The 26187-nt window shown below is 41.5% G+C and overlaps 1 protein-coding gene across 5 annotated transcripts in view; it reads right to left on the bottom strand.

Moving 5' to 3' along the window:
- The window catches only part of LOC144690934 (cytohesin-3), a 68046-nt gene that overhangs the window by 25639 nt on the left and 16220 nt on the right, over positions 1-26187 (bottom strand). For all 5 annotated transcript variants that reach the window (XM_078558849.1, XM_078558847.1, XM_078558852.1 and 2 more), the window contains exons 2-3: positions 4990-5072; positions 2311-2375 (exon numbers count right to left, since the gene is read on the bottom strand). In XM_078558849.1, coding sequence (XP_078414975.1) covers positions 2311-2375; positions 4990-5072 — 148 coding nt within the window. The remainder of the gene's footprint in view (positions 1-2310; positions 2376-4989; positions 5073-26187) is intronic.

Here is a 26187-nt window from a genome sequence, read left to right as displayed (position 1 = left end):
TTGATGACACTCCCTTCAACCTTCATTTACCATCTATTACATCCCAAGCAACAACCATCCAAAACCCACAGGCACTAAAATCATCTAATGTTTTCCCAAATCACAATGAGTTTGCTCAGCACTTACTGGGAACTGAAATTGGTTATCTTCCTGAAATGTGCAGTTTGAGATACCAGGAGGAGGAACTCGAGTCAATTGAGGCAGGGGGCAGTGCAGCGGCAACGTTTTGGTAATGTAAAATTGGAGAGGTCTAAAATTAAAGCACACTTCATTTAGCACTCAATTCTGACCCTTTGGCAGAACCTCCGAAGCAAAGAACACAACCCAGTAACAAAAGACCAAATATCTGACATTCTTTCCCTTCTAATTCCTCACTTTCCTTTCTCCTCCTCCCCTACCCCAACACAGTTTTTTTTCTTTATTCCCTCCTTTCACAGGAACTCACGGTGAAGTCTGTTCCACAGTTAATGAAACTCCTGCAACCCAACAATGGTGGCCATTTTTCATGCAGGAACCAAAAGCAGTGCTAATATGTTGATGAGCTCAATCTGCACAAAGGAACATCACAACCTCTGTTCAAGCACCCACTTCGAACAAGGGCTGCTGGACAGTGAGAGATATCCATGATGATCTAGTGGAAAAACCTAGTTAGTACTTCACTGGGAAAAGTGATGCTAAAGGTAATGGAGATGCCCTGCCACTATTCAAATATAACTGCCTAACTCAGCAGAGAATGAGGATGAACCTATTGACTTACATTGTCTCCTGGTCAGCCAACACCTTGCATTTAAAACTCTCATCCACCTCTTTACCTCCTTTAAGACACTCCTTAAAACCTACCCCTTGGTTATCTGCCCTACCATGTCCTGATGTGGCTCAGTGATATATTTTGTTTTATAATGCCCCTATGAAGGAAGTTAGGATGTTTTATTACTTTAAAAAGGTGCTATATAAATAAAAATTGTCATTTTCATCCTTCTGTTTAAACCCTTCCATGGCTTTTCATCCTTCCTATCTCTGTAACCTCCTTCAGCACCAGACTCCTCCAAGAACTCTGCACTCCTCCAAATTTGGCCCCTTGCACAGCCCAGATTTTCATCACTCCACCTTTGGCAGCCATGCATCAAGTTGTTTCAACTCCTCTGTCTCACTCTCCTCCTTGAAGATGCTCCTTCAAACTTACCTCTTTGGCCTGTCCTAATATCTCACTGTCCTAATAATCACGGTGTGGTTTGGTGCCAAATTTTACCTGATAACATTCCTGCAAAGCGCTTTGGGGTGTATTACTTCATTAAAAGGTGCTTTATAAATGGAAGTTGTTGTTATATATAGAGCCTTGTAGATTTACTGGCTTAGGTGCTCGACAGACAAAAGACTCAATTGCTGCAGAATCTTAAGAATTGCTAGCATTACATCTGTGCCATTTCCCTACCTCCCCTACCTCCCAAATTGCGAGCTCCAAGATGGGAGAGACATTTAAATTACAGGTCCAGCATTAAACAATGATCAAGTATTACAACCAAATCAATTCCATACTAAACACAAGAAAAATAAAGATTTTGTTTGTTCTAATCCACATATGCAGGCCTCCCTCATACTCAAAGGTCATTTAGAGCAACGCTGTTCAGCTTCAAAAATGTAACCATTATAACGATAACGGTCGATTATCCTCTCATAAGAACATAAGAAACAGGAACAGGAGTCGACCATTCGGCCCCTCGAGCCTGCTCCGCCATTCAATAAGGTCATGGATGAGCTTCTTGTGTTTTGATTTCCATATCGCCATCTAACCCCTATAACCTTTGATTCCCTTGCCTAACAAGAATCTATCTACGCCAGCCTTAAAAAATATTCAATGACCCCACCTCCACCATCTTCTGAGGCAGAGAATTCCAAAGTTGCACAGCCCTCAGAAAAATTTTCCCCTCATCTCTGTCCTAAAAATAAGCTTAGCAGAGTTAAGCAGAGATCTCTAGCTATAAAATTTCTATTAGGAAATGTGACTTAAATTGATACATATTTGCAGAACACATTTGGAGGTGGTGGGGGGTAGGGGGGGTTTGGTGCATGTGTGTTTTATTGATTAATCTAAATTAAGTCTTTTTTAAAATATAGCTAGCAATTTTACAGTCTTGAGTAAAACATTAACAAAATCAACAACAGCCCCTTTCTTCACAGATTTAAAAAGCATTGGTGCTTATAATTTTACTGCATGCACAGACACACCACCACATGTCCTCCTTAATAAAAGAACATTTTTAAAAAACACCTGGGCTGCAGCAATTGTTGGAATATGAACAGCCAACTCACCTTTCATCAGTGCAAGTCAGAGTCTCAATCTCACTCATTACTTCAGCTATCTCATCTTTCAGCCTCTGTAAAACAGATATTTAAATGTTAAATCTAGAAGACCACTGAATTGCAGTGTTTACAAGATAGCTTTAAGAGAGAACCTCAAACACCCCCAAGCATGACTATTCCAAATCCTGATGCCTCAAAAAGGTGAAGTAATTGAGAAAATACAAGAATCCAACAAAGCAAGCCTTATTCATGTGGCAAGCAGCTGTAGACAGACAATACCACAAAACTAAATCACTCCCCCTTTTCCCCTCTGCTGGGAATTCAAACCTACTCTCCCAGGATAAAATGAACAGCAAGAATTGTAAAGGAATAGGACATTCTACAGGAAAGTCTGGGGCAGAATTCTGAAGAATTTACTCAAGGCAAGTGCTTTGTGATGTTCTCTGCTCAACTACTGCTGCTGTCACAGTGAGAGCGGGCGATGTAGAACAAACAGCACAGTTAAATTTTTCCATACTTATCACATTGAACACGATTGTTCCCAAAGTATCATTATTTTGCACAAAGGAGGCAGTGAAAATGACAGCTTACAAATGACAAATCACTTGCTATGGTTATAGTGTATTCTGGCAGACAATGGGACGCCCGAAACACAATAGTGGGGGATGCAAAAGAGGTCCGATTGTCTTATATTGGTTCTGGCATTAGAATGAGGATGTGTTGTACTGTATTCAACATAGATTCAGATAAAATCCAACAGCGTAATGAATGTGTTTGAAGGCCAGGAAGCAACTATAATGTTTTTCCCTAAGGGGATGATACAATTAGAAAAAAAGACAACCATAATGACTTTAGGAGGAGTCAGACAAGTTAATCAATTGAGCAGTTAGATGGCAGATTAAATTTAATGTGGAAAAATATGAAAATGGAGATGAAGAAGGGGGTATATGCACTAGATAATAAAACTTCAAAAGGAGTAGAGAGCACAGAGACACAATTTTTTTATTTTTATTAAGATGAAGATGTAAAAATTAAGGTGTATAAAGCTGTAAAAAATATGCATACATAAAGACCCAGCGTAATGCCAACATAGACCCACAAGGACTGTGGAAATTCAAGGAGGTGGTTTCCCTGAGAAGGTGTTAGGAAACGAGAGATGGTCAATAAACAAGGCCTCACCAGCATCACCCATGAAGAACAAATTTTTAAAAATACACCAATTTGGGTCTAGGATTCTCAGTTATGATTTGGAAGGTTACATTTGCCATTCCACATTTTGCAGAGAGCATAGAAAAAAAAATACAGGATTTCAAAAATGCAAATGCTTTGCACAGCAGACATAAGAATGTTGCTGCTGTCACTTCAAATAAATGTAATCTTCTGCAAATGTGCTTCCAAGGGGTTGCTACAGAGACAGAGAGCATAAGCACATTTTCAATTATGTAGCCCTTTTAGATGAGGATTTGTTCAGAGCTTAGGTCAATTTCAATGCAGATGTGCATAAACTCAGACAGACCAAAGTGAAGATTAGAATCTGTGTCACCAAGCCCTCCTGAAATTCCTAGTGGTCTCCCCTTCTTGATGGTGTCCTGTGCCAGCACACATACAAGCACACTCTGGACAAGTTCATTAATTTTAAACCATTTTCGTAGCTCACAGCAGAGTTATGCATTAATGCCAAGGAGATTGAATTAAGCTTAAAATCAATACACCCAAATTCAATTTGACCCTGTTGTAAACGGAGTCCATGGTAATAGATGTGAAGCCACACAACATGCAATCAGCATAAAAAATATGGGTGCAAAAGATACTAGGCCTCATATAGCAACAACTGGTATTTATATATCACTTTTGTCATTGTGAAACATTCCAAGGCACCAAACAGGAGCGTAAGATAAAATTCAACACCAAGCCAAATTAAGGAGATGTTAGAGCGGATAACCAATAAAGTGTAGTCAGAGGTAGTTTTAAGGAGTGTCTTTAGAGGAGGTCGAGAAGTAGAGGCAGAGAAGTTTAGGGAAGGGATTCCAGAGTTTAAGGCTCAGGTAGCCACTGGCCACCCAATGGTGGAACAATTAAAACTGGGGATGCTTGAAGAGGCCAAAACTAGAAGAGTGCAGGTTTCTCAAAGGGTTGTGGAGCTGGAGGAGATTAGAGAGATGGGGAGGGACCATGGAGGGGTTTGAAAACAGGGTCAAGGATTTTAAAATCAAGATGCTGCCAAACCAGGAGCCAACATAGGTCAGCGAGCACAGGGGTGACAGGTGAACTCGACTTGGTGCGAATTAGAACAAAGGCAGAGTTTTGGATGACATTAAGTTTACAGAGGGTAGAATGAGGGGGGTCAGCCAGGTGTCCATTGGAATATTCAAGTCTGGAGGCAACAAAAATAAACATAGTAAAACTCCCACAGGAACATCATTGGACAAAAAAAATACAGTGATACCAAGCCAAAGGAGATATGTCAGAAGGGTGGCTAAATGCTTGGTCAGAGGTAGGTGTCAAGCAGTGTCTTAAAAGGACTAGATGAGATGAGGTGAGATATTCAGGGTGGGGAGTTGGGGGGGTGATGGCAATCCACAGCTTAGGATCCAGGCAACTGAAGGCACACTCAAAGTGGGGGACGCACAAGAGGCCAGAGCTGGAGCAGCAGCAGTGAAACGATGTTCAAAAGCCAGACCAACCCACCTCAATGTCAGCCATCAGTTCCTTTTTCCTCCGCCTAATGTTGTCCAGTTCTTCTCTCTCTTCAAAGGATAGCTCGGGCGGTACTGCAAAAAGGTGGAAATTCAGAGAAGATTATGAACCTTTCAATTATAGTGTATATTTTTTAAAAAGTGAATGGCAGGAGGTTACAATTTTAAAAGTAAGCACCGAAACATTGTAAACAAATAAACCCGCGTGAAAAATACACACTGCAATTATTTGCGTTTGATATCTGATCTCAGTGAAAATACCTGATAGCTCCAAGAAGTCAAAAATTTATCAATTTAAAATAAAATTCTGTACAGTTACTATACAATTTTTAAGCTCCTGCTGCAAGTGCAAAAACAAGATGACTATAAGATCTAAAGAAAATCAAATCTCATTATAGGGTCATTATCTCTACAGGGTTTATTTCTCCAAGTATTTTGCTGAATGGCAGAACACCAGCTTCCAAACAAAAGACTAACACTGACAACCAGAAGCTACACAGCTTTAGATTTTGAAACAGAGTGTATACTATAGTACTCAAAATATAGAGCCAGAGGTCCACAATGCAATACATCTTCCAGCAGGTTTTAATCCAGTTCCTTTCAGTGGGTTTGTCGGCATGAGTGGTCAACCTCCCTCAACCGCCCCTGTGAAATTCTGCACCGTACAGCAGAGAAAACTGCTGCTGCAACTCTATCAGTGCAGCTTTGTTTAGCCCTCATCGTTAGCACATCTTTCCTCTTCGGTGTACCTGAACAGCAGCAAAAAGATGCAGTCAATATTCCAGACTCTCAGCTGCTGAAAAGACTGATCCAATAATCACCATAACACTCTCAGCCACGAGAGGTGGAAGAGAAAGGCCCCTCGCAGTCAAAAAAAACAGACGAGTTCTGACAATCTGTCCAGACACCTGTTAGCTGCAGATCTTGCTGAATGCAACCCTGATTTTACAGCAAAATGACGCTGCAGTGTTTAGCATCAGCCCCAGCACGCCGCAGGCTATACAAATCAATGTTTCTGTAATAAGACACTCCCTCCACATTTAGCAGCCCTTGCTCTGTTACATTCACTCTTGCAGGCAAACCTTACTCAGTGGTGTCTGGGCCAATGCAACACTTTTTTTTTTTAAAAAAGGGATTAAATCAGGGTGATATATTGGTAAAGTCCACAACTAGGTCACAAGAGAATAGGTAGATGGTAGATAGGCAGTGCTCTCATGTGTTAGTCTCATCCCATTTCAAAGTACACTGAGATGTCCCTTTTAATTGGACTAGTCTCAATTTTACAATAAACACAGAACCAGGCGTTATACACAGACAGGATACTAAGTTGGCAAGTCACACCGACATCTTACGGAAACCACATTTCTCCCAACTATCATCTTACAGTTTCTCAGGGTTAGCAACAGACTGATTTTAAAATGTTGCATGTTGTCACTGAGGGATTAAACTTTCCTGTGCATGATTACACTGTAAAGGCAAGCTGCTTCAATAAGTGCACGGGATGAATATCAAACATTCAAGGCTGGGGTCGTGAATGAATTAGATCCTCACCGTTGTAGATTCAATGTTCAGAGCCACCCTAAAGTTGACACAGTGGCAAGTTAACTATAACCAGGATGTCCTCAGTAGCTGCAGGAGGCCCTGTTCCCACACAGCCCGCGTTAGTACATAGCAAGAACCTTTGGATAAATGGTTCAAGATACACCCACGTTACATTGATCCTGCGAGATGCAAAGTTAATTCTGTTGATCGAGACATGTCTTAAATACCAGATCATTCTCATGAGACAGAGTCTGGAGACAAGAGGAGGCATGCGTTCCAGCACACAATTGACAGAGGGCCAGCCTGGTGTTTTAAACAAAAGTCCAGATCAGCCAAGACCTTGGTTATAGGATTTGATACACACCCAACAGTTTCAAATGAAGCCTTAGAAGCCCGACATGCTTTTCTTTTAAAGAGCACCATGGGCTCTCTGGGATGGGAAGAACAATCACACTATATCTCACCTCAACATCGACACAAGGTCGCAAGCAACAAGCAGCCAACTGGCTAGCAATCATCAGTTTAAAAGCTCTTCCCCCCCAGAATGACTATCAAGTTAATGGTACCACCCACACTGTCAATCAGGACAAATTGTCCAGTCCATATCCCACGGGAGAGAAAACAGAACACAGCATATCATTCTTTTTTTTTAAAAAAAGTACAAAATGACTTACAGCCCAAGTAGGTGGAACACAGTTGCAGTAAATCACAGCAAAGGTCACATAACATCAATTTAACCACAAGTGTACTTAGGATGTTACTAATTGCATTGATTTCCTTGGGGCAGGGGAGGGAAGGCGGAGGAATAAACAGCGAAGGTGGAGGACTAAAACGGGAAGGAAGAGGTCACAACCAGTTTGCGCCACCCAGTAACCAGGAGATACAAATACACACTTTATTATTATTCTAACTTCTTTCAAGTACAATCACAGTTCTTGGTTTTTTTCCGGGAGTGGGACAGGAACCCACAACCCTCTGATTCAAAGGCGAGGGTGCTATGAACTGAGCCACAGCTGACACTAATATGCACTACTTGGATCCACAAAACAATGCTTGTAGAGCCAGGTTTGCATTTTAAATTGGGTATTTAACCTGAAAGCCAATCAGTGGAGCATTAAACAAAAACAAAAAATGCTGGAAAAAGTCAGCGGTCCAACAGCATCTGTGCAAAGAAAAACAGAGTTAACGTTTCGAGTCCGTATGACTCTTCAGAGCTGAAGAAGCGGAATATTAAGTGGAACATTAAATGTTTGAAGCTTTTCTACCACTGGGAGGTAGGTATATTTCACTTGAGCCTTGGGAGTTATTTATTTAGACTAGATATCATCTGTGTATGAGTTCATGAACAGTGCAATCTCCTCCAATGGCCTGTGTTACATCGCATGCTCACCTCCCCTGCCTCCCTCCCCAGAGCTGCTCTCCCCTCCCTCCATCCTAAACCATTCCCCACACCACTCATCCCAAACAATTCTCCTTTTGCCAACACAAGACAAAAACGGATTTTAAAAATCAATACACTTCTACCAAATGACTAATGATTACACCAATGCAGCATCAATCTTTCATCTTTCTACAACAGCCAGTTCAAGGGCCACCAGACCCATCATCTGTTTATAACTCTGAACTTTACTTGACCCAATAATCAAGAGGAGAAAGCATTTCAATTGCTGTGTCACAGTAAACTGAACACATCCTTCACCTCCACTTGTTACACTGCCCATTCTAGACATTTCTAACTTTGCAATAAAATTAACTTTCATTATTACTTTGCAAGTACTTATTAATGTAAAGTGATGAGAGAGAGAGAGAGAGAGAGAGAGAGAGAGAGAAGCCAGACTTGTGCTTCTATGGCACCTTTCCCAATCTCAGGAGTGCTTTACAGCCAATGATTTACCAATACTTTGGAAGTAGTAATGTAGGGTAGAATTAAACATATTCCAATTCTCCAGGAGCAAAATAAAACGATGGTGGGTGGAGGTGTTGAGGATATCAGAATTATGTCAGCACTCATGCTTCCAATTATCCTTAAGTCAGGTTCCTGGATATGGTACCAACATTTCCAGATATCTGCACTTAGTCATAAAGATGTGATGGTAATTATCATGTTGCCAAACCATAAGGCAGCCAAGCCCCAAGGCAACTTATTTATTGTGAAACAAACCTAAATAATAACCTGCATTTATATATTGCCTTCAACATAATAAAATGTCCCAAGGCACTTCACAGGAGTGTCATCAGACACAAGTTTGACACTGAGCCACTTAAGGAGATATTAAAACAGGTGACAAAAAGCTAGGACAAAAGGTAAATTTCAAAGAGTGTGTTAAAATGAGGAAAGAGAGAGAGTGTTGAAGAGGTAGAGAGGGAATAGCAGAGCTTGGATCCCAGACAGCTGAAGACAGCAGCCAAGGGAAAAAAAACAAGATACACAAGAGGCCAGAATTGGAGGAATGCAGAGATCTCAGAGCATTGTAGGGCCGGAGGAGGTTAGAGATAGGGATGGGTAAGGCCATGGAGGGATTTGATCCTAAAGATGAGAATTTTAAAATTTGAGGTGTTGCAGGATCAGGAGTCAGCGTAGGTCAGCGAATGTATAGGGCAATGAGCTATAGCCAAATGTTAGTCTGTGCACTGAACTTGTGGTGTTCGTTGCTAGAGTAATTTCTCTCCTACCTGAAGGCACCAACCCATCGCTGGATTCTGCTGATATAGAAATATCGGATTTAGGAGTATGATGTAGGCCATTCAGCCCATCAAGTCTGCTCTGCCATTCAGTAAGATCATGGCCAATCTGGTTGTGGTCTCGACTCCAGTTTCCTGTCTGCCCCCAATAAACCTAGACTCCCTTGTCTGTCAAAAAGCTAACTCAGCCTTGAATAAATTCAATGACCCTACCTCCACTGCGTTCTAGGGAAGAGAATTACATAGGCTAATAACCCAAGAAAAAAAAATTCTCCCCTAGTTCTAGTCTCCCCCACAAGAGGAAACATCTTCCCAGTATCCACCCTATCAAGTCCCCTCAGGACCTTGTTTCAATAAGATCACCTCTCCTTCTACTAAACTTCAATGGGTGCAGGCCCAACCTGTTCAACCTTTCTTCAAAGGATATGCCCTTCATCCCAGGAATGAATCGAATGAACCTTCTCTGAACTGCTTCCATTGCAATTTTTTCAAATAAGGAGACCAAAACTGTACATAGTATTCCATAGTATCTTTGGTCTCACCAAAGCCCTAAACAGCTGCAGTAAAACTTCCCTACTTTTATATTCCATTCCCCTTGCAATAAACACAAACATTCCATTTGCCTAATCACTTGCTGTACCTGCAAACTAACTTGTGCGATTCATGTACCAGGACAGCCAGATCACTCTGTATTATCGAGTTCTGCAATCTCTCTCCATTTAAATAATATGCTGCTTTTCTATTCTTCCTGTCAAAGTGGACAAGTTCACATTTTCCCACATTATACCCCAACTGTCAAATTCTTGCCCATTGACTTAACCTGTCTATTTGTAGACTCTTCACCACCTCTTGACAACTTACTTCCTTACATACCTTGGTGTCATTAGCAAACTTTGCTGAGAGAGACACACTCCTTCAGTACTGCATTGGAATATCAGCCTGAATTTTGTGCTCAAATCTCTATAGTGGGACTCAAACTCAAAATTCTGACTCAGAGGCAAAGTGTTATCCACCGAGCCACTGCTAATACAGCCAAGAGTGCCTTTTAAATTAATCACTGTCATTACAATGTACCTAATTTATTTTTAGGGTTTTTTTTGGTCCCCTATCTCATTTGCTCCCTTTTTTTTTAATCCATCTCTACATTGTTCCTCGGGAGTTCTTGGCTCAGTGGGTAGTGTCCCTGCCTCTGAACCAGAAGCTCTGGGTTTGAAACCCACCCCAGGACTTGATGGCCAAAGGGATCTGGGTGCCCTTGGTCATAAGTCACTGAAGGCTAACATGCAGGTGCAACAGCAATTAGGAAGGCAAATGGTATGTTAGCTTTTATTGCAAGAAGATTTGAGTACAGGAGTGAAGTCATGTTTGTCTAGAGTCTTGGTGAGACCGCACTTGTATTACTGTGTGCAGTTTTGATGTCCCTACCAGAGGAAAGATATACTTACCACAGAGGGAGTGCAACAAAGGTTCACCAGACTAATCATTGGGGTGGCAGGATTGTCCTATGAAGAGATTGAGGAGAATGGGCCTATATTCTCTAGAGTTTAGAAGGAGAGGTATGCTTCAACTAGGTCACAAAATTCTTAACAGAGCCCAAAAGGGTAGGTACAGGAAGGATGTTTCCCCTGGCTGGGGAACACATTGTCAGGGTGACAGGTAGGCCATTTAGGACTGAAATGAGGAGGATTTTCTTCATTCAGGTGGTGGTGAATCTTTGGAATTCTCCTATCCAGAGGGCTGTGGCTCAGTCAGTCATTCAGTATATTCAAAACAGAGATCAATAGATTTCTAGATATTAAAGACATCAAGGAATATTGGGATATTGCGTGAAAATGGCATTGAGGTCGAAGGTCAGCTAGGGGCCAAATGGCCTACTCCTACTCCTACTTCCTATGTTCCTATAAAACTGCATGCATAATGTGGCCAAACAGGTTGAGTATCAACCTGCAAATCCTTCCAACACATGCCAATGGCAGGTGGTAAAAGCAAGACAGATCCCCGATCAGCCAAGTGGTGGAAAGAAAGTCAGAGCCTCTACCATCACTATCCATAGCTCCAGACTACAAAATGCATGGAAAAGCGCATGTTGCCACAGCAACTCCAACTCCCTAAGTGAATTGTAACAGTTCATCACCATACTGTTCCTCAACCAGAGGCCATTCAGGCCTCCATTAATAGCAAAAAACCCACAGTGAGGTTATTCCACCCTCCTCCCAGGGGTGGATGTTGGGGCGGAGGATGAAAGAGAAGAGCTTTGGAAACAGTTTTGCCATCTTTACTCTATCACTGTTGGTGAGTCAGTAACCCAGCGCACAAATTTAAGATATGAACTTAAGAAATAGGAGGAATAGACCACACAGCTCATCTAGCCTACCCCATATTCAATAAGATAATGGCCGATCTTCAACCTCAACTCCACCTTCCTGTCCTATCCCCAAAGATAATTGGCAAAAGAACCAGAGGGGAGCGGAGGAGATTTTTTAAAAAAGAGTTATTATGATCTGGATTGCACTGCCCAAAAGGGTGGTGGAAACAGATTCAAGTGACTTTCAGAAGGGAATTGGATAATTACTTGAAAGGGAAAATTTGCAAGACCATGGGCAAAGAGCTGGAGCATATAACATGGAACATGATGGGCTGAATGGCCTCTTTCTGAACTGTAGGATTCTGAATCATAGGTGGAAAGGCTCCTGGTTTCAGATCAGGCTCAAAAACAACCTGGTTGGACATTGTCCAAGGCAAACCCCCTGCCTTGCCTTTGCACGACATGAGATATAAAGGGAAGCTTCCAGCTCTCCTGCTGGCAAACTGCAGCCAGAGGTGACATATCCAGTAAAGTCGCTCTCAGCTAGTTCCTATCACAGAGAATGGAGATCAGTAAATGCCAGTCTGCTCTTCCCTGCTGGCTGGAACTCATGAGCATCCTGATAACTGCACGGGATTAGCATATAGAATTGGGGAAAAAATGCAGACCTTGCATCTGTATACAATTTAAATGGCATCACATGCTGTGCCTGCAAACCAACCAAAAAAAGTAGGGTTTGACAAATATATTAAAATGGTCCCAGTTTATACAACACACTGCCCCAACACCATTCCATAAACAAAGCCCTGGGAATCAGCTCCCGTCAGCTGTTTGGGAGCCTCTCCAATCCCTGAAACGGAGCCAAAAACTACTTCTGACCTATCCATTTTTTTTGAGGGGCTAGTGGGGTGGGGTGGGGGGAAAAGAATGCAAAGTCAGACCTGGAAATACATAAGACCTCAGCAAGAGTGGAAAAACAGAATGCAATTTAAAAAAAGCAAGAGCCGCCCATGACTGTCAATCCTCATCACCAGCTTCAAATGATTGAGCAATAAGCAGAAACAAAGTTGTCGAATTGCCTGGGAAAAACATGCTTAATTTGCTTTTTTTTTTGTAAACGTCATCTGCACAAATAGAAATCTTACTTGCACAGGAGATGGCCATTTGGCCCATTGTGCCTGTGCTGGCTTTTTGAAAGAGCTATCCAGTTAGTCCCAATGATTTCCACCCCCGCACCCAGCTCTTTCCCCATAATCCCGCAAATCTTTCCCCTTCAAGTATTCATCCAATTCCTTTTTGAAAATTACTATTAAATCTGATTTGACCATCCTGAAAGGCAGCGCATTTCAGATCATAACAACTTGCTGTGTTTAAGAAACATTTTCATCTTCTCCCTGGTTCTTTAGAAAATACCTTAAATCAGTGTTCACCTGCCCACAGAAAATTTACTCTATCAAAACCATTCATGGTTTCTGAGCACCTCTGTTAAGTCTCCTCTTAACCTTTTCTGCTCTAGAAGAAAAATATCTATTCATCAGGAATCCATTAACTCACTTTATTACCCTTAATTACAATGGTGGCCACACTTCAAAAAGTACTTCATTGGCTGTAGAGTACTTTGAGACATCCTGAGCTAGTGCAAGGCGCAATATGTAAATTGATGGGTGTTTGCTCAGGGAAACATCCCCCAGATCCAGGCCATAAACACCTCAGTTATATTAAGAAATAAAAATTTGAAACACAACTCATTTAAAACGTGCAAGAATGAAAACTTGCATTTTCAGTTCTTAAAAGTAGCACTGAAGCAACATGTCCCCAGAGAAATTACAAACATCACTCTTCCTGTAAAAGGTCATCGCCAAACTTCTAATGTAAATGTGAAGTTATTCACTTTGGTAGGAAAAACAGAAATGCAGAGTATTTCTTAAATGATGAGGGATTGGGAAGTGCCGTCCAAAGGGACCTGGGTGTCCCTAATATTAAATGTTAACTGAAAGTTAACATGCAAGTGTAGCGAGCAATTAGGAAGGCAAATGCTATGTTGGCCTTTATTGAGTACGGGAGTAAAGAGGTCTTGCTGCAATTGTATAGAGCCTTGGTTAGACCGCACCTGGAGTATTGTGCGCAGTTTTGGGCTCCTTATCTAAAGGAAGGATATACTTGCCATAGAGGGTACGCAGTGAAGATCCACTAGACTGATTCCTGGGATGGCAGGATTATCCTATGAGAAAAGATTATAGGGAGCCTATATTTTCTAGAATTCAGGAGGATGAGAGGTGATCTCACGCAACCATACAAAATTCCTACCAGGTTCAACAGGGTAGATGCAAGAAGGATGTTTCCCTGGCTGGGAGTCTAGAACCGGGGACAGTCTCAGAAAAAGTAGGCCATTTAGGACTGAGTTGAGGGGGAATTTCTTCACTCAGGAGGGTGTAAATCTTTAGAATTCTTTACCCTAGAGGGCTGTGGAAACTCAATCATTGAGTATGTTCAAGACAGAGGTCGATAGATTTTTGGATATTAAAGACACCAAGGGATATGGGATAGTACGAGAAAATGGCATTGAGGTAGAAGATCAGCCATGATCCAGAGCAGGCTCGAGGGGCCAAATGCCCTACTGTTGCTCCTATTTCCTAAGTCCGTGTTCAAATTGTTTCCCAACCATTTTCACATCATCTTCTGTGAACAGGTGACCTGAATCTGGTTCTTTTCTAGTTTGCAATGCTGCAGTATTGTAAAAAAATAATCACTGCTTCTTACACCGTATAGCTCATAGAAATTCAAAGAACAGCCAGTAGCTTGTCTATAACCAAACAACTTACACTTATATAGCATCTTTTAAAATTGTAAAAAGCCTGTTCTGATTAAAGTCAGTTTACTTCAAGAAAATTATCCTAAGTTTTCAATGCTTGTTAACAATACAGTAAAATCACCCTTAAAAATGAAAAACATCAAGAGTTTTGTGATAGTTAAATGATTTTTCAACTTGCAGAAAGTTATTTATCTGTATTTCCAGTCAATACTATAGCCTTAAGGGTGGAGGGGAGATTTACTACAATGGTACCAAGGATGACAGGCTTCAGTAAAGTGGTGACTAGGGAAGCTGGGATTGTTCTCCTTAGAGCAAAGGTTAAGGAGATATTTAACAGAGATGTTCAAAATCATGGTGGGTTTTGTATATTGAATAAAGAGAAACTGGAAGAAGGGTCAATAACAAGAGGACAGAAGTTTAAAGCAATAGGCATAAGAGCTGGAGGGGTGGGTGGGATAGAGGGGGTGATATTTTTTTCCCCAAAAGAACGCAACGAATTATGATCTGGTTGTGCTGCCTGAAAGGGCTATGGAAGCAGATTTAATAGTCACCTTCAAAAAAGAGTATTGGATAAATACTTGAAGTGAAAAGAACAAGGCTATGGGACAACAATGCTTTCGACGTGTTCCTTTTTCCTGAACTGAGGATTCTGCCAGCCAATTGTGGTGGACAGGGCCCTCAATTGTGTCCAACCCATTTCCCACACTTCAACCCTCGCCCATTCCCCTCCCTCCCAGAACCACGATAGGGTGCAAAGTGAGGGCAAGGGGAACCCTATCAACCTCCATATTCAAAGGGTTATTGTCAACCATTTCTGCCACCAAACACATCTTCCCCTCACCTATTAGCATCCTGAAGGGACTGCCTCCTCAGCTACGCCCTGGTCCACACCTCTATCACCCCCAACACCTCATCCCCTTCCCATAGCACCTTCCCATGCAATCGCAGGAGGTATAACACCTGCCCCTTTACCTCCTCACTGTCCAAGGCCTCAAACACTACTTCCAGGTGAAGCGATTTACTTGTACCTTCTTTCAATTTAGTCTACTGTATTCACTGCTCACAATGTAGTCTCCTCTAATTGGGGAGATTAATGCAGACCGGGTGACCTCTTTGCAGAACACCTCCACTCAGTCCGCAAGCATGACCCGACCTTCCGGTTGCTTGCCATTTTAATTCACCATCTTGCTCTCATGTTCACATTTCCATCCTTGGGCTGCTACAATGTTCCAGTGAAGCCCAACATAAGGTGAAGAAACAGCACCTCATCTTCTGATTAGGCACTTTACAGCCTTCACAGCCTTCAGGACTCAATGTGGAGTTCAACAACACAGATCATGAACTCTGTCCTCCGTTTTGATTCCCCCTCCCTAAGTGCTAATTTGCCCCTCGTTTTCATGTTTTTGCTTTCAGACAGAGCTGATCTTTATTCTGCTATTAACACCTACACTGGACCAATGCTTTGTTTCTTATTTAAGACTATTGGACTGATCGGATAACTCTTCTAAAGAGCCAGCATAGGCATGTTGGGTTCAATGGCCTCCTTTTGTGCTATAATATTCTATGATCCTATGAGCACTAAATTTAAATGAGCCACAAAAAATTATTACTTTGATCAGAATCGATAAACATTACTATTTTTATTTTATTCAAAGTCTCCCTAATCCGCATACAGCTTCCTTATTTTAAAATGTGTCCCATTAAACAAAGACAGCACCATAGGGCATTTATTCCAAGCACAGTTAACCCATCACTGCAGAACAGATGTAAAACTACATTTCATAATCTGATCTTTGTACGCAAAAATTTAGATCTATACAATATTTGATGACAATTAAGTTGTTTCATCCGTTTACCATTCTGTACAGTGTAATTGTGATACAAGCAATTTAGCCTCATGAATGTTGAAGTTTGAAGAAAACCTCTTGCACAGCTGACACCAAGGGGTGGGAGAGCAATTTTAACAGAGGGCAATCATGGGGAAACTGAGGGGCTTGGGTGAAACTCTGGTTTTACACACAGTCCAATTGAACACTCCACTGGGTGGGTTTCCAAACCCAGAAAACTGGTTTAAAATTTATCCCCATGAAGACTTACTGATCAAAGACCTACTGATGGCATTTATATAGCACCTTTAATACGGTATACATCCCAAGACGCTTCAAAGAATTCAGGCTGAACATTAGAAGAGGAGTTAGGAGAAATGACTCGGGCAAGTAGGCCTGTAGGCTCTAAAAGGTCTACTGTAAGGAAGCACTTATAAAATGAGGGAGAGGATGTTGAACACAATGTGGGGGTGGGCAGGGAGCCAAGGGAAGCTGCTGAGCATGTGGGTGGGTGATTGATAAGCAGGACTTAGAACAAGAGAATTACAAGCCATTCAGTTCTAGATAGTTCGAAGCTCATATAGACTGAAGTTGGTTGGCAAAGAAAATGAAAGAGAAGTGAAAACAGGAGGTAAGAAAGAGACAACCTCGAAGATATGGTAAACATAAGAAATAGGAGGAGAAGTAGGCCATTTAGCCCCGAGCCTGCTAGGTATTGCCGTGACCAATAAGCTGTCACTTATTTTGTTTAGCTTAAATAGGCACAATGTTTGTACATGTTCTTTGTCTGCAAAGAACAAGGCCCTGTGTATTCATGTATAGCTTCCAGTACATGCAAATGCACCACACTGCGAGCCCAACTGAATCTTAAATTGGTTGTCAGAGTAATTCTTTGCACACTGAGCGTTATTTAGTAAATGTTGTCCAATCGTGGAATCACCGTTTTGAGTTTTGCAAGCACAGACTAGTTGGGTACGATCTGTACCTCGCCTGTTGCGAACAGCAGCTGGGACATGCTGTTTGATATGATCTGACAGCCTTTGGGACGTACGGCCTATATACCTAGCATCACACTGGCACTGAAATTCATATACCACCTTACTCATTCATGTGATAAGCAGCACATCTTTTTGGCTTGACAGCAGCATCCTGTTTGTGGAGAATACCACCGTGTTGCTACTGCATAGTAGCTGCGCGAAACAGCAAGCTTCACCTGTTGCTCAGATTTTTGAGCTACCTTGCCCTACCAGGGTAATCCGAGGAAGGCTGGGCACTTTTCAGGGCCAAAAGTGACAGCCTTAGGCCTGTTCAGGAGTTTGCGTGATATACAGCGCGAAATTATCTGATCAGGGTAACCATTATCTTGCAGGATGGCTTTGATGCGCCCTATTTCAGCATCAAGCTTGCATGGTGAGCAAATGGATCGGGCCCTATTTACAAGTTTGCCGATAAGACCAATAGCCTGTGGAGCTGTAAGAATCCCAACGCGTATATTGACCAGTGAAGTTAGGCTTGCGGTAGACCGAGAACCCCCAACAGGTTTCTCAACTAGTACATCAAGGAAGGGGAGTTCATCTAACTGTTCTATTTCAAAGATGAATTTGAGCACAGGATGGAGCGTTCTTCGAACTGCCTCGAATGCAAGTATTATCTCTCCTTAGGAGATCAAAACCATAAGCAGTATGCTAGCTGCGGTCTTACCAATGCCCTGTACAGTTGCAGCAGGACATGCTAAAGAATTAAAGACAAAAAGGTTCTGAGGTCCCTGCCAGGCTATTTGCATGGTATTGAAGCACAAGAAAGAAATGCTTGCATTTCTATAGCACCTTTCACATCTTAGAACATTTAACGGCCAATGAAGCACTTTTGAAGTGTAGCCACTATTGTAACGTGGGAAATTAGGCAGCCAATTTGTACACAACAAGATCCCACAAAAAAAAGCAATGTAATAAAGGCCAGATAATCTGTTTTACTGGTGTTGATTGGGGGTGGGGGGATATATAGCAATCAGAACACCGGGAAGAACTCCTCTCATTATCTCAAATAGTGACATGGGATCTTTTACATCCACCCAAGAGATGGAGTTTTAATTCAACATCTCACCCGAAAGGCAGCATCTCTGATATTTCAGCACCCCCTCAGTGTTACACTGGGTGTGTCAACTCAGAAATGGGGGGGGGGGGGGGGCGCAGGAGGAGAAAGAGAAAACTGACTTCATAAATATCCATCTTATTTGTAATACACAAACACTTGCAGCTATATTTATAGTGAATATATTGCAGTGTTTACTGATGGTCAAGACAGAAACATTGAAATATTCTTCTTGTACACCTGGCTACTGCTCATCACTGACCAGTGATTCCTTCTGGAAACTGCAAATGAGAATGAATGCATCAGGTTGAGGTGAGTAGGGATTCCCACAGCCTGCCACAGTCAAATAGACCTTCCACTCCAGTGAAGCTCACACGTGGAGTAAACCCACTCAGGTAAAGTCACTGAAGGCAGCTGGCGTTTGTGGAATTGGGATGTTAGCACAGCGGGAAGCAGCATCTTTGAGGGAGGGGGAAAAAGAAAGGCGTGGAAACTAAACAAAAACTGATGCTACAGCAAAATGCCTGCCACAACAACTTGCATTTAAATAGCATTTTTAACATTGTAAAATGCACCAAGGCCCTGCAGAAGACTGTTATCAAATAACATTTGGCATCAAGCCTATATACAGCACAGGTGACCAAAAGGTTGGTCAAAGAGGTAAGTTTTGAGGAGGACGACAGGTTTAGGGCTAGGCAGATGAAAGTCCTAAAAATGGTGCTGCAGTTAAAATCAAGAACTAAAGAAAGATCAGAGTTGGAGGGGCACAGAGATCTTTTGGGGTTACAGGGTCAGAGGAGATGGCAGAGATAGGATACAGTCAAATTCAGATTGAAGTAAAGAATAAAAATACAAGATTCATTCACTAAGCTTTCAAACCCTTCACTGACTTCACATCCAGGAACCCAAACTTAAACGCCTTGAAATAAAAATGCCCTCCTTTTAAGGATTGGTTTTAGCATGAAATAAAATACTGCGGTTGTCCAAAAGGCTCATTTTAAAAATGGAAACAGAAAATTGTTTGATTTCCAAATCCATGACTCATAGAATAGGTATTAAAAAGACAAACACATGATGTATTTGAATCCACACAGCTCAGGTTTTACACAAGTTGGAAGAAGCACATACATAAACACCATAAGTAGCAACTGTGAAACAAGGCCTATAAAGCGGACTGATCAGCAAATCAGAGGCTTCATTCTCAATGGGTATTTGGGGTCACGAGTACTATTTTTCTTTGAGAATTTGGCTCAGCTGACAGAGTGGAAGGACGCTGCAAGTAAACAGGAAATATCCAAATGTTCACTTTGGCCCAAGGCCACATTCTCCCCACATTCCAAAGCCTGACATCCAATCATTACAGCTCATTTCCATTTGGTCTGGTCCTATGCTAAGTCTGCTATGGGCTTTAATACACGTCTCACATGCATACTTGCACTCACGCCCTTACGCGGGCGTGCAGTGTAAATTTTTCCCCAGTTGATTTAAAAATATTTCAATACACCAAGACACTTAATCAGACAATTATGTTGGAGGAAACAAAAACAAAAATTGCTGGAAAAACTCAGCAGGTCTGACAGCATCTATGGAGAGGGAGACAGAGTTAACGTTTTGAGTCCATATAACTCTTCATCAAAATACTGCCCTACCAGGGTAATTCAAGGTGAGTTTTGATGAAGAGTCATATGGACTCGAAACGTTAACTCTGTCTTCCTCTCCACAGATGCTGTCAGACCCGCTGAGTTTTTCCAGCAATTTTTGTTTTTGTTTCAGATTTCCAGCATCAGCAATATTTTGCTTTTAATCATGTTGGAGGATTTTTTAAAAGGCTTAAATCTCAAAGGCCTCATCTGCCCTCTCACATGGGTGTAAAAGATCACATGGCACTATTTAAAGAAGGCTAGAGCAGTTTTCTCAGTGTCCTCGGTCAATATTTATCACTTAAACAACAAATGGTCATTATCACACTGCTGTTAGTGGGTGCTTGCTGTGTGCAAATTGACTGCTGCCATTATAGTTGTGACTACACTTCAAAGATACGGCATTAGCTATACAGTCTTTCTGATACATTTTTAAAGTGGATGTAAGTTTTTTCATCCATATACATCTCATTCTTAACCCCTCACTGATGCCAGCACTTTCTGTGTCATGTGAGCCTTGTGTGCACTGGAACAACACATATGCAAGAAAAGTTCTGCAACAATGGGGGAAGATGTGATCACCCCTTCAATCCACATCCTGTACTCAAACCTGTGGTCAAACATGAGGCATGATAAAGTTACTAGAGGAGCCAGCACCCATAAAAATCGTGTCCCAGCAAAAGGCAAAACTGCCAGGTTAAAAGTGGTGATGGTAGCAGAAAAAAGAAACAATTGCAGAGCTCTATCTCAGTGATCTCCTTCTGCAATATGTCCCTGCATGGATTCTCTGCCCCACCATCATAGAATCAAGGCAGAGGTTCTATCAAACAATCTGCTCGTCCCCAGCTCCTCTGCCTTCATATCTCACTCCCGGATTTTCACCATCCACCATGTCTCCTTCCGTATCCTAGTCTTTACTTTTCCCTTCGCCTTACTCAATATCAGCTACATTTCATTCCCTAATTATTGGAATGTAACAGTACATACAAGCTGCTTTATTATCCATACAATATTAGCGATCATAATCTATAGCATTGTATCTTAAATTTTCCAGGTGAATTAATTCAAAATGCCCCTGTTAGCTGCTTCTGGTAAGAATGTAACTGTATATTGATACAAAAAATTATAAACACAAATATTTAGACTTTGAAGGCTCCAGTTCTGTCTAATTAGCCACTGGTCAATCAATAAGCATGGACAACACAAGGTAACTTAATGGACACACACACCCAATTCAGTTTATTAGATATAGTTGTGCACGAATCTGTTTCTAATTGATGAAATATACCAAGATTACTGCTGCATAACACTGATTGTAACAAGCCTTACAGAAAATCTGGAATTAAAGAAAATCCTCTGAAAGCATTCTACACAAAAAGATAGTGTCAGTGTGTAGTAAGAATAACAGGATTGGGAGTGCGGGGAGGGTGGGGAGAGCCTTGTTAAAAAAAAAAGTGCCCAGTTTCAAAAGTAACCTGGGGCAGTCATTTAAAAAACAGTACGCTAACATATACTATAAATTCTTCCCCATCTCACGCACAAATACCAGAGTGAATCAAGCCAGATGCATGAAGCAGCATCTTGATAGCTTATGATTCTTGGAAAATTCTCAAAACAAAACCCATGATACCTCACCCCCTGTTCATATTTAATGGAACAATATACTTGCACAAGTCAGTACATCTGATCCCTTTTCTGTCCCAGTCCCACAGCTACATCAGCGCAATGTTTAACATTTTGTTCAGTCTGACTGAAGTAAACAAGAGGCCTGATGTGGATAATTGTAAAAAAAAAGTAGCCAAGGCAGGAAATAAATGGGGAATGCTTAAATTTCTCATGGTCACAGGAAGCCATTGCACAGCACATGTTGAAATGGTTCCAACTGAAAATGGCAACAAAATGTCTAACAACTAGCAATACTCAAAAGTTCATGCAAAATAATTTATTGCCCCTCACATGTATGAGACCAGTTCTTTGACACCCCCTTCTTGTTAAGTGCAGAACCTATCTTGAGCTGCTTTTAAGAGCAAGTGCCAGACTGCAGCATTAGGCTGGATCTTAAGGGTAGTGTCGTAAGGGCAGAGACCTTTCACTGTGGTTCTGCTACACATCTTGGCAACTTGCAAAAGCAATAGGTACAAACTAAAATATCACCATTTTCAAAAAAGACTTGCACTTCCATTGCGCCTTTCACAATTACAGGAAATCCCAAAGTGCTTTACAGCCAATGAAGGACTTTAAGTGTAGTCACTGTTGTAACGTAGGAAATGCAGCAGTCAATTTGTGCACAGCAAGCTCCAACAAACAGCAACGCGATCACCAGTTTTAGTGTTGACTAAGGGATAAATGTTGGCCAGGTCACTGGGGAGAACACCCCTGCTCCTCTTCAAAATTGCACCATGGGATCTTTTAGGTCCACCTGAAAGTGCAGGTGCAAATTATCCACACAATTCCTTCATCTAGGTGGATCATATCTGGTTTGTAGCAACATCACAATCATGTTTTTTAATGCTTGTAACAATTTCACTCCAAACAAAGAAATGAGCAAGGAAATATTTTCATGTAGAAGGTTAAGATCAGGAATGCACTGCCTGAAAATGTGGTGGAAGCAGATTCCATAGGAATTTTCAAAAGGTAAAAGGTAATTGGGCATGTACTTGAAGGGAACTAATGCACAGGGAAAAAAAGCTGGGATGTGGGACTAAACTGGCCAACTCTTTCCAAGAGACAGTACAAGCATAATGGGCCAAATGGCCCTTCCTATACTGCAAGATTCTAAACCCCGACCAACATTAACTGGGGTGGGATTTCCGAGCCAAGGTCAGGGGTTGTGGTTGGAAAACTCGGAAGTCTGGATTAGTAACTCAACAGCGTGTGTCTCTCCTCCCCGGCAGGCTCCTCATCTGGAAGTTGGCCCGATAGACAGTTGGGTAGGGAACGCTCTGAAGAGTCCTGCACCTATGAATAGGTAGGGAGCCTGCTGCAGGACTAATGATAGAGCAAGGTTCCATGCCTCCCTTTAGAAGTTGGATTTACTTAAGTACAGGAAACCTAGGTTGGCCCAGGGACAGATAAAACAGAAGCACACAGCCTCATAATATTTGAATTGTCAAATGCTTCCTGACAGGTTGGTTGGCCTCCCCATCCTGCCTCTGTTAAAACCAGAAATAGGTGGATTGGGGTTTGGTTTGAGATTTAAATTTCATATCCCATCTCACCCAAACCCATCTTATTTGGGGGTTAAAATTCCCCCATGATTTTAAGAAAATCTCCCCCCAGTGTGAAGTTTACCAAATCCTATTACTAGTTACTGGTCACCAACACTTGCTCTTTTAAACTAACCAACAATTCACAGAATTTTTAAACACACTATGAAGGAACACTTTATAAAGAAACATTAAGCTGTCAACGTTCTCCATCAGCTCCCACTGCATTAATCTGTTGCTCAGCAATTAGTTCACAGACCTATTCCACACAAGAGCTAGGAATAGGAGTAGGCCATTCAGCCCCTTGAGGCTGTTCCCCATTCAATGAGATCACAGCTTATTTGTTTCTTAATTCCATCCACCCACCTTGGTTCTGTATCACTCGATACACTGACTTCACAAAAATCCATCAGCCTCAGTTTTGAAACTTTCAGTTGACTCAAACCCGCAGATTTTTGGAGAAGGAAGTTCCAGATTTCAACTCTTTGTGAATAAATGCTGCCTGACATCACCCCTGAACAGCCTGGCTCTAATTTTAAGGTTGTGCCCCCTTCTTACTGACTCCCCCAACCAGAGGAAATAGTTTCTCTCCCTAATACAATACGTTCATCTTAAACCTCGAACTAGTGCTGCATTTTTTTGAATGAGACTGGGATGCTCAGAATAGTGTTCTTTTGGTCAAATGCACAAATCGTGACTTTTTTTTTTAAATGTTGTCAAACGAGGAAGGATAACACAATTTGGAAAATGGTTTGAAAGTTGGACACTGCTCCTAATTAACCCAAGTGAACTCCATATTTCCTTTAGAAATTTGCATACTTAACATGTTTGACCTTAAATACAGGAAAAAAATGTTAACCATCACAACAAAGCAGATTAGTTTACTGATCCCTGTGCTTTCAAGTTTCCTACTTTTCAACATGCACAACACAGAACAGTGGTGCACACAAGGGAGGGCACAAGAGAAACGACATTCATAATTCTTTTTCCATTCTTGGGATGCCCTTAAGTGCTCCACAGGCAATGCAGTACGATGTGAATTGTAGTTATTGTTGTATTGCATTCAGTTTATTGACTGCTACTTTTAGAGCAATGTGAAACCAGTCTATTCTATACAGTGAGAATGAACTGTAACATTGCAAGGAAACTGGGTTAGTAGCTCGCCCAGTAGAATTTCCTGAATTCACCGAAAGATCAACAATACGTGAACTAAATTCTCAATGGTCTTTATGGGCAAGGAAGAAAACAAGAAGTTAAAGAATAGAACATTGCTTGTAGTGGTGGTGGTGAGGTGGGTGAGCGTTGAATGGAAACTTGGGAAGCAGAAACAAGGGTACAAAAACAAGATATTGTACTATAGGTTCAGATTTTCTGTATGAACAATTTTTTTTAAAAACTGAAAGGGGTTATTCCCGCTGTGTTCTGATTTGTACTTGTTTAATTCCCTGTAAACAGAATACATGGAGAGGGGTCACCTGTATGGGATGTTTAATCAGGACACAGGGGCACTGCAGCCCTAAGCCAACATAATACAGTACTTATTTATTTTAATTTAATATTTTGCAAGTTAATGAAACATACTTTAATGTTTCACGTCACAAGCCTTGGCTCAATGCATAGCACTCTTGCCCGAGTCCCATTCTAGAGACTTCAGCACAATATCCCAGGCTGACACTCCCAGTGCAGTGCTGGGGGAGTGCTGCAATGTCAAAAGTGCCAACTTTCAGATGAGACAGATACGTCTCAGACAGATGTAAAGGATCCCGTAGTACAGTTCGTAGAAGAGCAGGGGAATTATCCCCAGCATCTTGGCCAATATTTATCCCTCAGCCAATATCACAAGAACAGATTATCCGGTCATTATCGCATTCCTCTACACAAACTGGCACTCACATTTCCCTACATTACAACAGCGCATTTCAAAAAAAATCTGCATTGGCTGCAAAGCACTTTGGGACATTCCATGGTTGTGAAAAGGTGCTGTATGAATGCAAGTTCTTGTATTTTGCAGACCAGCAGAAAGCATGGTTTGGGGATTTTCTTTCAAGTCCATTATCGTCATTAGTCCCATTAATTTTAAGTTGTGATATGATTTTGGATTAGTAGCAAGGTTTGCTTCCAATAACTTGCTCCCAACACTACAAGCAATCATTTGTTACAGTAGAGCTGAGTCAGACAGTTCCAAAAGAATAATCTCCAAGGCTGCTGGAAAGAAATTGGAAGGTTATAAAATATTTAGTATTGCCACTGTCCTCATTTAACTTTTTGGTACCATACATTATAACAAACTCGCACTGAAGCCAATTTTGTGCAAAACTATTACATTTCTCTATGAGCTCAGGTGTGTACACTATCGCCCCCCTGCATTCTAGGAGATGGCACCAGTGACTGGCTCCCCTATTGACCCCAAGCCCAGTGACAAATCCATGAGAAGTCCACCGTACACTTCTGTCGCTGGGATAGGCTCTGCTCACCCAGAATCCAAATAAAAACAGGACAGACACAAATGCCGCTTTAATTCATTTTAAAGGGCGCCCAGGACTATTTTTCTTCATTGTTATCATAACCCTCCCACTCAATACAATGCACATCAGTTAAACTCTAGATATAAAACAAAAACAAAAATAGAAATACCTGGAAAAACTCAGCAGGTCTGACAGCATCTGCGGAGAGGAATACAGTTAACGTTTCGAGTCCGTATGACTCTGTTGAGGAGTCATACGGACTCGAAACGTTAACTGTGTTCCTCTCCGCAGATGCTGTCAGACCTGCTGAGTTTTTCCAGGTATTTCTATTTTTGTTTTTGTTTTGGATTTCCAGCATCCACAGTTTTTTGCTTTTAAACTCTAGATATAGTTGATATATACAAAACAAATTTGTATTTATATAGCGCCATTAAGATAATAAAACATCCCAAAGCATTTCACAGGTGTAATTATCAAAAGCTAACACTAAACCACAGATGGATATATTAGGACAAGTGACCAAAAGTCTGGTCAAAGATGTAGGTTTTAAAGAGTGCCTTAAAGGAGGGAGAGAGGTGAAGAGACAGGTATATTTAGAGAGGGAATTCCAGAACTTAGGAT

This window comes from Cetorhinus maximus, chromosome 15 (assembly GCF_964194155.1).
Source record: "Cetorhinus maximus chromosome 15, sCetMax3.hap1.1, whole genome shotgun sequence".
In the NCBI taxonomy this organism is placed as follows: domain Eukaryota; kingdom Metazoa; phylum Chordata; class Chondrichthyes; order Lamniformes; family Cetorhinidae; genus Cetorhinus; species Cetorhinus maximus.
The sequence above is the reverse complement of the archived record's forward strand: the minus strand, read 5'-3'. Positions and strand labels throughout refer to the sequence as shown.